The following is a 15,383-nucleotide window of genomic DNA, read 5'->3' as shown; positions in this document are numbered from 1 at the left end:
CGCCTCTGTCTCCTCAAAGTCCTGACGGTGAGCCGCAATGCCTGGAAGATAGGCAGGTGGGAGCCCGACAAAAGATTTTTAGTCACACCTGGACAGGATCTTGCCAGGGCCCCTGGGTCATAAACCATATCACCCAGGGCTACAGGCTGGAGTTCCAGGATCTCCCAGATTCTTCAAATCAGGCTTACCAGTTTCACAAGAAGCAAGAGTAACCTTACAAGAAGCCGTTCTAAAACTGTTACAGACCCAGGTCATTGTGCCAGTTCTACCTCATCTACAAAACAAGGGTTACTATTCCAGCTTCATTGTAGTTCCAAAACAGAACGGTTCGGTAAGATCGATCCTAAATCTAAAGTCTTTGATCCCGTACTTACGGGTGTTCAAGTTCAAGATGGAGTCTCTGAGAGCAGTGATCTCAGGTCTGGACGAGGGGGAATTCCTAGTGTCTCTGGATATCAAGGATGCGTACCTTCACATTCCAATCTGGCCGCCTCATCAGGCTTATCTACGATTTCCACTGCAGGACTGTCACTACCAGTTCCAGGCTCTGCCATTTGGTCTCTCACGGCACCGAGGGTGTTCACCAAGGTGATGGCAGAGATGATAATGCTACTCCGCAAACAGTAGCGGTCGACGCCCTGACAACTACGTGGGTCTACCAGTTGGTGTACTTGTTACCTCCAATTTGTCTGATCCCAAGAGTTCTCAAAAGAATAAAAAGGGAAAGAGGTCAGGCAATCCTGATTGCTCCGAATTGGCCACGAAGGGCCTAGTATGCAGATCTTCTCGACATGTTAATCGTAGATCTGTGGCCTCTGCCTCTTTGGGAGGATCTTCTACAACAGGACCCGTTCGTCTATCAAGACTTACCATGGCTACGTTTAATGGCATGGAAGTTGAAAGGCTAATTCTAGCCAAGAAAGGGATTCCCGACAAGGTCATCGCGACTATGATCCAAGCCAGGAAGGAGGTAACCTCAAAACATTACCATCGTATCTGGAAGAAATATGTCTCTTGGTGTGAGAGCAGACAATATTCTACTGTGGAACTCATCTGGGACGTTTCCTGCTTTTTCTGCAGTCCGGAGTGGATCTGGGCCTAGTTCAGATTTCGGCCTTGTCTATTTTCTTTCAGAAACAATTGGCTTCTCTACCTGAAGGGTTCTTGAAGGGTGTTCTTCATATCCAGCCTCCCTTTGTGCCTCCCACGGTGCCCTGGGATCTCACTTTGGTTCTACAATTCCTCAAATCGGACTGATTTGAACCATTACAGGAGGTAGATGTAAAGTATCTTACATGGAAGACTGTAATGCTGTAATGCTGTTGGCCTTGGCTTTGGCAAGACGCGTATCGGAACTGGGGGCATTGTCTTATAAGAGCCCCTACTTGATTTTCCATGAGGACAGAGCTGAACTCAGAACTCGTCAGCAATTCCTTCCTAAGGTGGTGTCAGTGTTCCACATCAGCCAGCCGATAGTGGCTCCGGTTGTTACTGACACCTCTGCTACTTCAAAGTCCTTGGACATTGTACGGGCTTTGAAGGTATATGTAAAGAGAACTGCTCGTACCAGGAAATCGGACTTGCTATTCGTTTTATATGATGCCAACAAGATTGGGTGTCCTGCTTCAAAGCAGTTAATTGCACGCTGGATCAGGCTCAATATCCAACATGCTTATTCCATGACAGGTTTGCCGATCCCAAAATCTGTTCAGGACCACTATACTAGGTCAGTGGGTTCCTCCTGGGCAGCTGCCCATGGTGTCTCAACATTACAACTATGCCGAGCAGCTACTTGGTCAGGTTCGAACACGTTTGCCAAGTTTTACAAGTTCGATACCTTGGCTCCTGAGGACCTTCAGTTTGGTCAATCAGTTATACAGGAACCTCAGCACTCTCCCACCCAGTTTGGGAGCTTTGGTGCATCCCCATTCCCAGTATCCCCTAGGACGTAAGAGAAAATAGAATTTAATTACCTACCAGTAAATCCTTTTCTAATAGTCCGTAGGGGATACTGGGCGCCCACCCGGTGCTTCGTTTTTCCTGCACGGTTGCTTGTTTTATTGTTGGTTGGTTAAGCTGTTGCTGTCCCTGTTTTTCAAGTTATGGTTAGCATGGCTTTCCTCTTGTTATGGTTGTGCTGGTTTGAAATCTCACCACTTTCCTTATCTATACCCTTCTCTCAAAGTATGTCCGTCTCCTTGGGTACAGTTTCCTAGACTGAGTCTGGTAGGAGGGGCATAGAGGAGAGGAGCCAGCACATGTTATCAAACTTCTATAGTGCCCGTAGCTCCAAGTGGGCCCGTCTATACCCCATGGTACTAGGATTCCCAGTATCCCCTACGGACTACAAGAAAAGGATTCACTGGTAGGTAATTAAAATCCTATTTTTTTCAGCATGCCATACCCGGTACTCAAACTCTCAACCTCACACATCTCAGGCGGGCACCTATCACATGGAGCTATTTTCTTTTGCATAGGACTTTGGTAGTTCAGAGATGGTTTGCGTATATCTCCGATGGTGGGTGGACTTCGCTTTCACAAGACCCGTTCTGCGCATGTGCAGAACAAATCAAGTGTGATCACATGCAGTGTCTCCTAAGCCATGGCATGATTGACGGGCTGCCGGCATTCAGAGGCAGGGTTGGGTGGAACTGACCACCATTCCAGAAAACGGGTCCATCACCCCCATTTTCTGGAAGTGGAGGGGCCAGGGTCAGCATATTCTGACACAGCTTTCCTGCTCTGGCTGAGCAGTGCCGGGGGTCATTCAGTGCCCGATGGGTGTGATGAGGATCAATTGCTGACAGGAGGCATCCGGTTCCCTCAGCAGTAGCATTTGACACATCGCTGCTGCATACAGAGACGCATTGTCACTCTATATGATGCTAGGTATTAAACATGGACTGCTAATTACTGTAAGTTATGTCACAGATTGGAAGAGCACAATCCATGTGGCATACTCCATGTACAGTATATACCGCTTTATTTGTTTTCACATATGTTGGTTTCTATGGACATAATATGAATGCAGATTATTCACTATAAGTATCTGGATGGATAAAGGGATGTACAGTAGTAGTCATTGGAGAAGATTTGTTTTTCACTCGCTCTGATATATATGGTAATGTGTCCCCAAATAAAGCCCCTCCAAATGGGAACACTTTCAAACACTATTAATATATCCCATCCCCAAAACAAAATCTTTCATCAAAGTTTTTTTTAAAGGAGCAATAAGTTACAAGACAAAACCATGCCTTGAAATAAAAGTGATTATACCTTTAAAAAAAAGTTTGAGTTCAGCCAGCATCCATTATGGCCGCTGAATGTGGCCATCATTACATCTGACACTTGATCGCTCAGCAATGACCGGTGTGTAGCTGCAATGCTACGTACTTGCCAGCCCTATAAGAGGGTGGTCTTCAGTATGCCGACTGACGGGATCCCGGCGCACTGTATACCGGCGCCGGAATCCCGACAGCCGGCATACCAACACTTATTCTCCCTCGTGGGGGTCCACGACCCCCCTGGAGGGAGAATAAAATAGCTCATTTGCGCTCGCCACACTGTCGGTAAGCCGGCGGTCGGGCTCCCGGCGCCGGTATGCTGGTCGCCGGGAGCCCGACTGCTGGCATACCCTACTACACCCCTATAAGCTGTGTGGCTGGGTCGTTAAATGACACACTGTACTGTATATAGATGACACGGAACCCCATACTATATCTCCTCACCTTTGTCTCTGACTGACAGCTCTTTTTGTCCTCGTTCGTTCGGCGAGTCGTGCTCCCAGTTGGCCAGTACTCTGAATCTTGGATCCTTGAGCAGAGCTTCTCGAATCCGGGCCTCACTAGAGACATTATAAGTCCCATCAGGATTCTCTGTCAGTGTCTCAGTGGATGAAATCATTTCTTGAGACTCCCCAACTCCACACGTCCAACTCATCTTGATTTTCCTGGGATAAAATTTCTCCAGGGATAGAACGAGCTTCATCTCTCCAGAGACAAATAGGCTCCGGGATACCGGCTGTAACAGCTGCGGCTTCCCTGACAAAGTGTAGGACAGTGTTACTGTACAGTATTATAGTAAAGATCAGACTATAGGGGAGATGTATCAAGCTTTGGAGAGAGATAAAGTGGAAAGAGATAATGGGGGTCTATTCATGAAGCAGTGAAAAGAGTGGAGAAGTGAGCCTGTGGAGACGTTGCCCATGGCAACCAGTCAGCTGTTCCGTACAATTGTATAGAATGCAAATTATAAATGTTACTTCAATGCTGATTGGTTGCCATGGGCAACTTCTCCAACTGGCTCATTTCTCCACACTTTCCACTGCTTCATGAATGGACCCCAAAGTGCCAACCAATCAGCTCCCGTCATTTACTAAGCAGTGAAAAGAGTGGAGAAGTGAGCCAGTGGAGTAGTTTCTCATGGCAACCAATCAGCATTGAAGTAACATTTATAATTTGCAAACTATAAAATTATACAGAGCAGCTGATTGGTTGCCATGGGCAACTTCTCCAGTGGCTCGTTTGTCTACTGTTTTCACTGTTTTGTACATCCCCCCCACAGCCTGTAATATGTCAGCAAGTTGATAACTTATCTCTACTTTATATATCTCCAAGGCTTATTACATCTCCCCCTATGAATGAACTAAAGTAAGGGGTCCTGTTTTCCAATTGGATACATTCTGCATTATAACACAGGGTGACCATAATTACACTTCCCCTATTCAGAGCTGTCTGTAGCTTGCTCTAACAACCAGACTGACACCAAATTTTGGTAGGTAGACTAACTAGGACATAGGACGCTGGGTTCCGTGTAAATACATTTTAGAGTATAAGTTGCAGACAGGGGGAATATGACGCTGTAAAATGGGATAAGATCACGAAAATTAACAGACAAAAGTTATATTGCTGTGTTATCATTACTGTGACACAGTGAAGGTTTAGCCGTTATTCATTTGTTTGTCCATTTCCTATCATACAGTGCCAAATTCCCCATATCCGTGATTTTTTTGCATTCAAAAAAATTTCTTAATAATATTTGGTGACATTATGGTGAAATTCCTTGATCACTTTGCTTCCTGGTTTCCTCGAATGCTCTCTTCAGACATTCCCTCCATTATTTTAGGTGATTTCAACATCCCAATCGATATCCCCACAGCATCCTCTGCCTCTTCGCTCCTGAACCTCACATCTTTACTTGGTCTTCCCAGTAGACCTCCTCTCCCACCCATATGAGTGGGCACTCACTTGATCTTGTCTTCAATCACTGTTGTGATATTTCTGATTTCTCCAACTCCCCATTCCCCATCTCAGGCCATCACCTTCTCTCTTTTATCTTATCCTTCTCTGATTCTCCATCTTTACCTCCTAAGGCTACCATCACTAAATGTTACACTGAGGCTCTCTTTCTCCTGCCCTGAACAAGCCACTTCCATACACAATGCCTCCCTTACTTCTGCTCTTTACTCTGTTGCTCCACCAACCACTATTCACCCTCGCAGATCAACACCTCAACCCTAGCATTCCAAATTCACCAGATATCTGTCAAGCTCCACCAAGCTAAAGTGGAGAAAATCACGCAGATTACATTTAAAATGTATGCTCTCATCCTACAGTGCTGCCCTTTCCATTTCTAAACAGGTTGTATTTCAAGAACCCCGTCTCCTCCCAGTCTTGAAACCCTTGGCGTCTCTTTGCTACCGTCAGCTCCCTCTTCTGCCCACCTCAACTCCACTCCTCACTTTTCTCTCTCTATACATTTTCTTTAGGTGAGCTCATTAGCTCTTTTGACTTCCAATATCATCTCTATGCTGATGGTACTCAAATCTATGATTCTTACACTGAAGGAGAATTATTAACAGATAAGCATCATAGTGATTAATCTTACCATATATAGTTTTACAGTGAAATGTCTTCTCCTCGTTCCTGTGGCCAGAGAGAAACCTACAGATGAAGGTCACATCTCTGTGTCTCTCCATATAGGGTGTGAACCTCAGGGAAGATGAGTACTGAAGCCCCTCTTTCTGGGATCTGATTACATAGGATGCGCCCAGCAGCTTCTCCTCCTCTCCTGCGTCTACTGGCTGAGACTGCGGGACTTCACGCACCTGCCCGTCTCTCTTCTCCAGCCATGTCGCACGTACGTTCCGTGTGCAGTTGGTAGCTGTACAGCACAGGGTGGCTTCTTCTCCATGGAACAGCTGAGGAGGACCCTCAATTTCCTTTACCGTGAATGGCTCCATAGCTGGTGAAAGGATTATTAGTATGATCAGTCAGTGACACCAGCAACAGCCAATAATATACGCGTCACAGTCACAATTTGTACTTAATTTCATTTTTTTTTACAGATTTAAATATATTCATCAGAAGTGATCTAAACTCACTGAATTACCTTTTCTCCTGTTCTTTCGTTGTTTCCACCAAAAGATGCCAAACATCACTACTGATATCAGCAACACCGTGATGACACAGCCGACAATAGTGCCCGCATTAGACGGTTCATCTGCAGGATATAACACAACGGTGCATGTGAGCAGAGGGTGAGGTACCTCCAAACATCCCAGCACCTACTCCTATAACTTCTTATCACACAGGGTTCCACTGTTACTACCAGGCAAACATGATACAATGGGGTTGATTTCGAGGTGGTCTTCCGAGGTGGTCTTTGTACGCAGCAGCTGTGCAAATTTATGCAAAAGCCACAGGAGGCCTCTTAAGTACAAAGTCTCCCACTGTTGCCTTGTCTGATCCACTGCTGCGACCCAGTATCGTATCAAATGCTCGACCATCGGACATCTGAGGAGCCCTGAGGTTAATCCGGATGTCCGGCCAAATCACTCTGCTGGGGCCAGTGAAGTTGCATCCAAAAAAAGAACCATTGGGTTGCACACCCAGAAAACGGAGGCAATGCACCCCAATTTCTGGGGCGCTACCTGACTCCGCCTCATCACTGCCCCCAAATATGAGCCGCATGTCAACAATTATGCTGCAGCATTTGGGGCACAGCAAGCGACCTCACAGAAACATCTGCACATGCACAAATCCAAAACAATCGGAAAACTGCGCAATACTCACTATAGCGTACCTCTGAATCAGCCCAAATACACCCTGAACACCAGTAGCGGACAACACTTCATACCCTCATAGACCAGCTGGAAAGTCTCCTGAAGAGGCTCCTGGAGAGAGACGTGTTGGATTCTGCAGGAGAAGGTTTTATTCCGGTGCTCATCGGTGGCTGTAATTACCATACTGCTATTTACCCAGTAGGTGCCGTCTCTGTTCTGCTGCGGTTTACCCATCATTTGCTGTTTCTGTACCTCTTCATCTATAAGCCAATGGATGGCAATATCTGGAGGAAAAAATCCGGTGACTTTACAGCAGAGGGTGTTGTCTTTATTTATACTGACGGCCTTGTTAGGTATCAGTATAACCGGTGGCGCTGTAAGGAGAGTAAATACAATTGGTTAGTGTGCATTTAAAGAGGATTTTAACCTGAGCTTATTGTGTATTCCCCCCCCCCCCCCTTCCTGTCTCCCCATACTAGTACTGAGGTGGGGACCATTTTCCTGAATCCCCCCCTGTTTGCACAATGCAGCGAGACCTCTGTACGTTTAGGAGTGACAGCTCTGTTCAACTTATCTGCGGGGAACTCTGCCAGAGTTAGAAATGATAATCGGATACTGATAGGATGGTCAGGGCACAAACCCAGTAGGGATCAGCTGATACTCAGCCTTGTATTGGATCATTCTGGCAGGATTACCTAACAAAGGTGGGAGTGAGAAAGCCTCATTGGATCACATTACGGTTGGTGCATTTGTGCAGCAAACATCTGTAGGGGGAAAAAAAAGAATTACCCCCCCAAAAATGGCCCAATGGCCACATGTGTTTAGTATAATTCCCATTTTAATGATTGCCACTTTAAAGAGATTGAACTGCTGTAACATCTTTTGTATGCTGTATCTTTTTGAAGACTTGTTTTCAGCAAATAAACATCTTTGCCTCAAGACGAATGTCTTCATCTTGAGACCAATAGGAAATGCAACAAATGCAGTCCCGTTCTCCACCTGGCCTGGGGTAAGCCTAGCATCTCCAAGCTCCACCCACTGCCAAGATACCGTGCAGGGCCTGGTCCAGGTCAGCGACCTGTGGGGGTCAATTGATACCAGTCAGGAGGTGTGTCAGAAGCGTGTCGACACATACACAGCGACAAGCGGTACAGGTGCCGGTGGTAGAAGCCTGAGCAACGTGTGGTTCCAGGGGCCACGTTGTAGGAGCCTGGTGGTGGCAGTGACATTCCCACCCACTGCTCAGTGGGTGGAGTCAGTAACAGGCGGTTACTAATGGTAACAGGGAATCCCCTATTCGCTAGGTCTAGTAGTGTTACCCAAACCCGATCTGCAGAGCCGGCCCTAACCAATATGATGCCCTAGGCAAGATTTTGGCTGGTGCCCCCTAGCACCACCACTAGTTCCTCCTCTGACCTTGCACCTTTCCCAGCATCATCACCCCTCACCCATAGCAGTCCTTGTACCCCCTATATTTTAAATAGGAACAGTTCGCACATTTGACGCACAGCCCAAAAAGGGGCATCTTCTTGCTGACAAGGGGCATGGCCACACAATAGTAACCCCAATTCCAATTACGCCACACAGTACTGCAACTTTATTCACATTTGATGATGCGATAGTGTCCATAATTCATATTACATCCCACAGTAGTATCACTTTACCTTATAAACATTACTTCTCACAGTAGAGCCCCTTATTCACAATACAGCACACTGAATTGCTCCTTATTCACATTACACCACACCTTATTGCTCTTTATTCACATTAGACGACACAGTAGTGCCCTTTCTATATGCAACGCCACATAGTAGAGCACCTTATACACATAATGCCACACATTAGTAATGCATTTATACACCTAATTCCACACAGTGATGCCCCTTACACATATGAGACACATAAATGTCCTTAGAAACATAATGCACCTTACACATTATGACAACCTTTATTAATGCCCTTTTACACATAATGTCCCTTACACATATGCCGCACATTATTAATGCCTTTATACACATAATGACACACATAGTGCCCCCTACACATTTGCTGCACATTATTAGTGCCCCTATACACATAATGACACACATACAGTAGTACTCTGTTACACTTATGCCGCACATTATTAATGCCCTTATACACATAATGACACATAGTGCCCCTTTACACATATGTTGCACATTATTAATGCATTTTTACATGACACACATAATGCTCCTTACACATATTCTGAACACTACTGCACAACCAACCCACTCACATGCACACAGCACTCACACTGCCACTAACACTGTGACGTCTGCCTCTGCTTGGATACAGATGTGTCCTCATACATCTTGCCTCAATACTAAGGTCGGGCACCTTTTTTTTATGAAAATGCATCTTATTTGCATTGCTATGTGGCTAGGATGCACAAGCAGCTTCTGCTGATTAAACTGATATGCAGCATGCCTATATACTGTTCGAGACTGTGGCTGTATCTGCATATGAAATGCTACACACAGTATATAGGCATGCCGCATATCATTTTAATCAGCAGAAGCTGCTGATGCCCCATGGCATATCAAATGCCCTAGGCAATTGCCTAGTTTGCCTATTCCTATGGCCAGCTCAGCCGATCTGTGATTGCTGGGCGTAGGCAGTGAAGACGCATCTAGTCACAGCTTCTAAGACTTACATTTTACAATAACATTCAACTTGCAAACTTAGTTTCAGGTGATCACACTGTATTAGTACTGATTATTAGTTACCTCGCACATCAAATGAAATCTCCTTCTCCACACGTTCCGGACTGTGAATCACCACACATTTGTAGATTCCCCCATCAGACAGCGCAACGTTTGACAGAGATATTGAGGCGTTGCCATTCCTAGCTGCTTCTAGACTGAGCCAAATCCTCGGCTTCTGGGTCATATTTTTATTGTCATACATCAGGACCACCTCTCCCTGGAAATACCACAATATGGCCAGGATGTTGGGCTCTATCACCCCTTTATCCACAGAGAAGGTGCAGGTGAGAACCACATTGGATCCAACAAGTGCTCGTTGAGGAGACGGAGCAAAGACTTCTAGAGCTGCAACTGTGAGAGATAATGACATGAATTATATAAATATAACTACCCAAAAACATATTACAGAGACACTACAGGCCTGATTCAGAAGGGTTAGCAGGCTAAGCAAAGACACTTCACCGCTCACATACAGTAGGAGGCCATACATGGACAGAGAAACTGCACATGTCATAGATCTGCTGCAAGTTCCGATGGTGGCGTATAAGGACGCACATCGTATTACTGCGTGTACGGGTGCTGACAGTGGGGTCTCAGCCCTTGCACATTCGGACACATGGAGGTACACCAGGGAACGGCTTTGTAAGGGCAGTTACATAAACTCGCCGGCGGGCAACTACCAAAATATGCAGACACGGATACGGCTGAGTCCTATATACATATAATAAGCCCCTTAGTGATCATGTCGCAGGTGTAACAGGATTTCAGGTGAAGGGTCCTCTGGTAGTGCCAAAACTGCTTCCTCAGGCTCAGGGCAGTGTTAGCTATCGGTGTAATTATCCATTAGAACAGGACACTTGGGTGCAATAATAGAAATAAAAGAGAGAACGTGCCGCTGCCACGAGGCAAAGTGTTCTACCTGAGGGATTAGCACAGAGAGACCCGGAGATTCTGCCTATCACTCTCCACGATGCAATATAGAAATGATAGCTAGAATGTGATTGGTTGCTACGACCAACAACAGCACTTTTCAGTTTTGAAAGCGTTATTAAATCTACCCCCTTGTGTTCTTGCACCATATAGCGTGAAGCGCCTGGTGTGATTTAGACGCTCTGATGCGGGTGGTGATTCCTGTTTTTTTAAGTACTTTTCACTATGTTTTTTCGCATAGTAGCCGCACAGGAAGCCGCTCACAGCAAGTTACCGGTCAAATTGGATTCGTACTTTTGTCGCAACGGAACTGGTATACTGTCAGCGTGTGGCACGGCTGCTCGTATGGAATTGGGAATGCTGCATTTTGCCTTTTGTAACCAGATTATCGACTTAAGTAAATGCATTAGCAGCAGTACGTGTGTAAGTAGATACTGTGTGAAATATGAAAATGATGCAGGCGCGTGGATTTATAGTGACACGCCCACCAGCGGCTGTGCGAGACCCAGGGGCTGCGTACTAAGACGCTGCATCAGTCGCACAGCAGCTGATTATTAAACTTCTGTGTAGCCCCATGCGCAGGGAAAATAGCAGCGTTCATGGCATCACAACACATAGAAGTCTAAATGTTTAAGGGAGACGAAAATAATATCAATACATTTATTGTACAATTATAGTTACACATAAGAAATAAATCAGACTTGTATATGTGTCCAAAGTAATAAAAAAAAAAATTATATATATATATATATATAGCCGCTATTGACAAAATTTAAAAAAACAAATAAAAAAAGGTTTAATAACCAATCAGGATTGCATGAATATCGGTGGTCATTCCGAGTTGTTCGCTCGCTAGCTGCTTTTAGCAGCATTGCACACGCTAGGCCGCCGCCCTCTGGGAGTGTATCTTAGCTTAGCAGAATAGCGAACGAAAGATTAACAGAACTGCTACTAAATAATTCCTTGCAGTTTCTGAGTAGCTCCAGACCTACTCCCAGATTGTGATCACCTCAGTCCGTTTAGTTCCTGCTTTGACGTCACAAACACGCCCTGCGTTCGGCCAGCCACTCCTGCGTTTTTACCTGGAACGCCTGCGTTTTTTAGCACACTCCCTGAAAACGGGCAGTTTCCGCCCAGAAACACCCACTTCCTGTCAATCACACTACGATCACTCGAGCGATGAAAAAACGTCGCTCGAGCTTGTGCAAATCTCCAAAGTTTTGTGTTAAATTACTGAACGCATGCGCGCTGCGTACCATGTGCATGCGCATTTTCCACCTAATCGCTCCATTGCGAAAAACGGCAACGAGCGAACAACTCGGAATGAACACCATCATTGCATATGCTATTAAGAGCTCCAAGCTGTGGTAAGTTCTTTGCGGGCGCTGTTAACTGTAAGTTTACCATTCGTGGTTATAGGCTCAATGCACAGTATTGCAATCTGATATTGTAAATCAACAAAACAGTCTTAAAATATGTGTCAGTTGACACCTGAGGGTATTCCGGGAATGGTTGCTGTTTTAGATAGTAGCTAATTGTAGCAATAGCCAGAGTCAATGTGGCACTAGTTCAGTGAGGGGTTAATCTCCTGATACTCAGGAGAACCCGAGCATCCCCGGGTTATATAGGGACAGATGTATTAACCTGGAGAAGCCAATCAGCTCCAATATGCAAATTGACAGGAGCTGACTGGCTGTTACATTTATCACCTGCGCTTTTACTCTTGGTGCAGCGAAGTCACAAAATCTGCGGCGTGCCACCGGGGCTACTTAGTACTATTTCAGCACAGGTGTATGCGGATACATCTGTGTGCCTCTAATTGGATGATTTTATAGTATGACATATTATAATATTTATAGGGGTGACGTGGCATCAGCTGCTTATCATTTTATTAGTGTCAATGAACAAAGGGTGTTCGCCGTGGGATCCGGTCTGAAGATCGACAGTATCTAGGTCGACAATGTTTAGGTCGACCACTATAGGTCGACAGTCACTAGGTCGACATGGATGGAAGGTCGACAGGGTTTCTAGATCGTCATGGGCTAGGTCGACAGGTCTAAAGGTCGACATGAGTTTTTAAAAAAAAAATTCTTTTTTTGAATTTTTTCATACTTAACGATCCACATGGACTACGTTTGGAACGGTAAAGTGTGCCGAGCGAAGCGGTATCGGAGCGAAGGCACCATGCCCGAAGCATGGCGAGCGAAGCGAGCCATGCGAGGGGACGCGGTGCACTAATTTGGGATCCCGGTCACTCTACGAAGAAAACGACACAAAAAAACACAAAAAAAACTCATGTCGACCTTTAGACCTGTCGACCTAGCACATGTCGACCTAGAAACCCTGTCGACATTCCATCCATGTCGACCTAGTGACTGTCGACCTAAACATTGTCGACCTAGATACTGTCGATTTGATGAACCACACCCGTTCGCCGTTGTATTTGTGCTTTGCTGGATTCTGAAAGTGAAAGTAGGACAGCTGGAATGTGTTATGCAGGATGCAGCAAGAGGCACGATATGGGGAGAAGTCACGCTGTAATGTAGGAGCTCTCCCAGCCAAATGTGACCACAATGGAGAGATAAAGTGGACTGAGATAAAGTACCAGCCAATCAGCTCCTAACTGTCATGTTACGGGTTGTTTAAAAAAAAAAAATTCAGCAGCTGGTTGGTTTGTACATTATGTCAGTGAAAGGGATCACATATTATCTGGATAATACATTACGGGGGGAGTTTCATTTAGCCGCAGGACTTACAGTGGGGTTTTAGCTTCTGGCTTAATTGGCCGTAGCTTTTAAATGATTTCCCGCGGTAAGCCCGTGGCTAACGCCCGCTAAGCCATAGCTCCTGGGTTAAGCAATTACAACCCGCGGTAATATCGCAGCTACACGTAGTCCCAGAAGCATTAGTTACCGTGTAACGTAGATTTCTATTTGCCCCTCAGGAGGGTGTGAGCAGAAATACGCGTTAAGTGCTCACTATATCCTAGCCGTGGGCTCACCGCTAGCGGTATTTTAATAGCTCTGGGCATTTAACCCTGGAGCTAAAATCCTGCTGTAGTTGCCGCGTCTAATTGAATCGCCCCCTAAATCATTCCTCCCAACTTTTGATCTTTTGAAGGAGGGACACACGCGCAGCGAAGTCACACACGCTCCAGAAAAAGGGATGTGGCCTACGAAAACGGGACATGGCTTTGCGGGAGGGCCCGCGATCGCAGGCCACGCCCCCATTTTCATCACTGAGGGGGCATGCCCAGCGCTCTGTGAGCCTCTCTCCCTCTGTCTGCACTGAATAGACGCTGTGCGCATGCGCACAGCGTCTGATCACTGCTGCTCTGCTAAGCAGAAAGAGCGATTGACAGAGCCTCCCAACTGACCCCCCCACCACCACCACCACCGCGGGAAACTGCGGCCCACGGGTGGGACAGCGGGACTGTCCCCAAAAAACGGGACTGTCCCGCTAAAATCGGGACAGTTGGGAGGTATGCCCTAAATGAATTGCATGGTTATAAATCATACTTGCCTACTCTCCCAGAATATCCTAGTCCCAAACCGTTCCCACAAAAAAAGCAGGGCGTCCTCCAACATCCCTGGTGAAATTGGCAAAATGTGGGCGGTGGGAGGTGAAACCATCAAAGCCACTACTACCGTGATTCACGACAGTTGAGGCGTCTCTCTTATGACGCGAATCGCATCACCTCGCCCACAGCGCTTGTCATACAGCAACTACATATTGCCAGTGGAAACTATAAAACTACTACACAGAGCACCAACAACTATAAAACAGACAACTGTTACACACATGAGAAGAAGTGACTGTAACAGAATAGAAACATAGAAACGTAGAAAAGGAATGTGACGGCAGATAAGAACCACGTAGTCTACCCCCTTTTTTTATCCTTTAGATAATCTCAACCCTTTTTGAACCTTAATTCTTTGTAAGGATTCTCATATAGGATATTCAATAGTGACACTTACACGTGTGATGCAGCAGCGGCAGCAGAGGCAGCAGCCATCCCAGCCCAGACATGATAAATGCAGAGTTCTGTCTCCATGCACTTTACCCTTATTCTCCAACTCACACAGATACAGAACTCCCTGCCACCAGGAACTGGTCACATGATGCTGGGGGAGGGGGGGGGGGTATGTCCCCTCCTTTCTGTTTGCACTTTACAGAGCTGAACTTACTTTCTTATTCCTACTCCAGCTTCTTATTCACAGACATGCAATGAAGAAAAGAAACTCTCTTGGGGCACTCTGTCTATGACATAGCTGAAATAGTTAACCATAACTTTTAATAAGTACAATCAGAATAAATATGTGGTCACCACCGTCACCACCTCTGAGATAAATTCCACATAGGGCATAACAATAGAATAAAAACACTGGCGAAAGTACCAGAGATAATGGTAAGAAATTAGAGTACACAGTGACTTAATTCAAACATATAGGCGGTCCTATGTAAATGAATTCACAGTATAATACTCTTTAAGAAAATGGCCGGAACCTGGAATATAAATAAGAAAATGCACTGTGCGTCGATGTGAGGAGACTCAACAATTGTAGGTCAAATTGACACTAAGGGGGTCATTCCGACCCAATCGCTCACTGCAGTTGTTCGCAGCGGTCGGGTCGGAACTGCGCAAGCGAAGGCTATCGTTC

General features: G+C 45.8%; 1 protein-coding gene across 2 annotated transcripts in view; it reads right to left on the bottom strand.

The window, feature by feature from the left end:
- The window catches only part of LOC134945848 (uncharacterized), a 69,769-nt gene extending 54,947 nt beyond the window's left edge, over window positions 1-14,822 (bottom strand). For both annotated transcript variants that reach the window (XM_063935378.1, XM_063935379.1), the window contains exons 1-6: window positions 14,700-14,822; window positions 9,814-10,143; window positions 7,138-7,437; window positions 6,391-6,501; window positions 5,887-6,243; window positions 3,729-4,040 (exon numbers count right to left, since the gene is read on the bottom strand). In XM_063935378.1, the coding sequence (XP_063791448.1) occupies window positions 3,729-4,040; window positions 5,887-6,243; window positions 6,391-6,501; window positions 7,138-7,437; window positions 9,814-10,143; window positions 14,700-14,751 (1,462 nt within the window). In that variant the 5' untranslated portion in view covers window positions 14,752-14,822. The remainder of the gene's footprint in view (window positions 1-3,728; window positions 4,041-5,886; window positions 6,244-6,390; window positions 6,502-7,137; window positions 7,438-9,813; window positions 10,144-14,699) is intronic.
- Window positions 14,823-15,383: the final 561 nt, after the last annotated feature.

This window comes from Pseudophryne corroboree, chromosome 7, assembly GCF_028390025.1.
Source record: "Pseudophryne corroboree isolate aPseCor3 chromosome 7, aPseCor3.hap2, whole genome shotgun sequence".
NCBI classification, from domain to species: Eukaryota; Metazoa; Chordata; class Amphibia; order Anura; family Myobatrachidae; genus Pseudophryne; species Pseudophryne corroboree.
The sequence above is the reverse complement of the archived record's forward strand: the minus strand, read 5'-3'. Positions and strand labels throughout refer to the sequence as shown.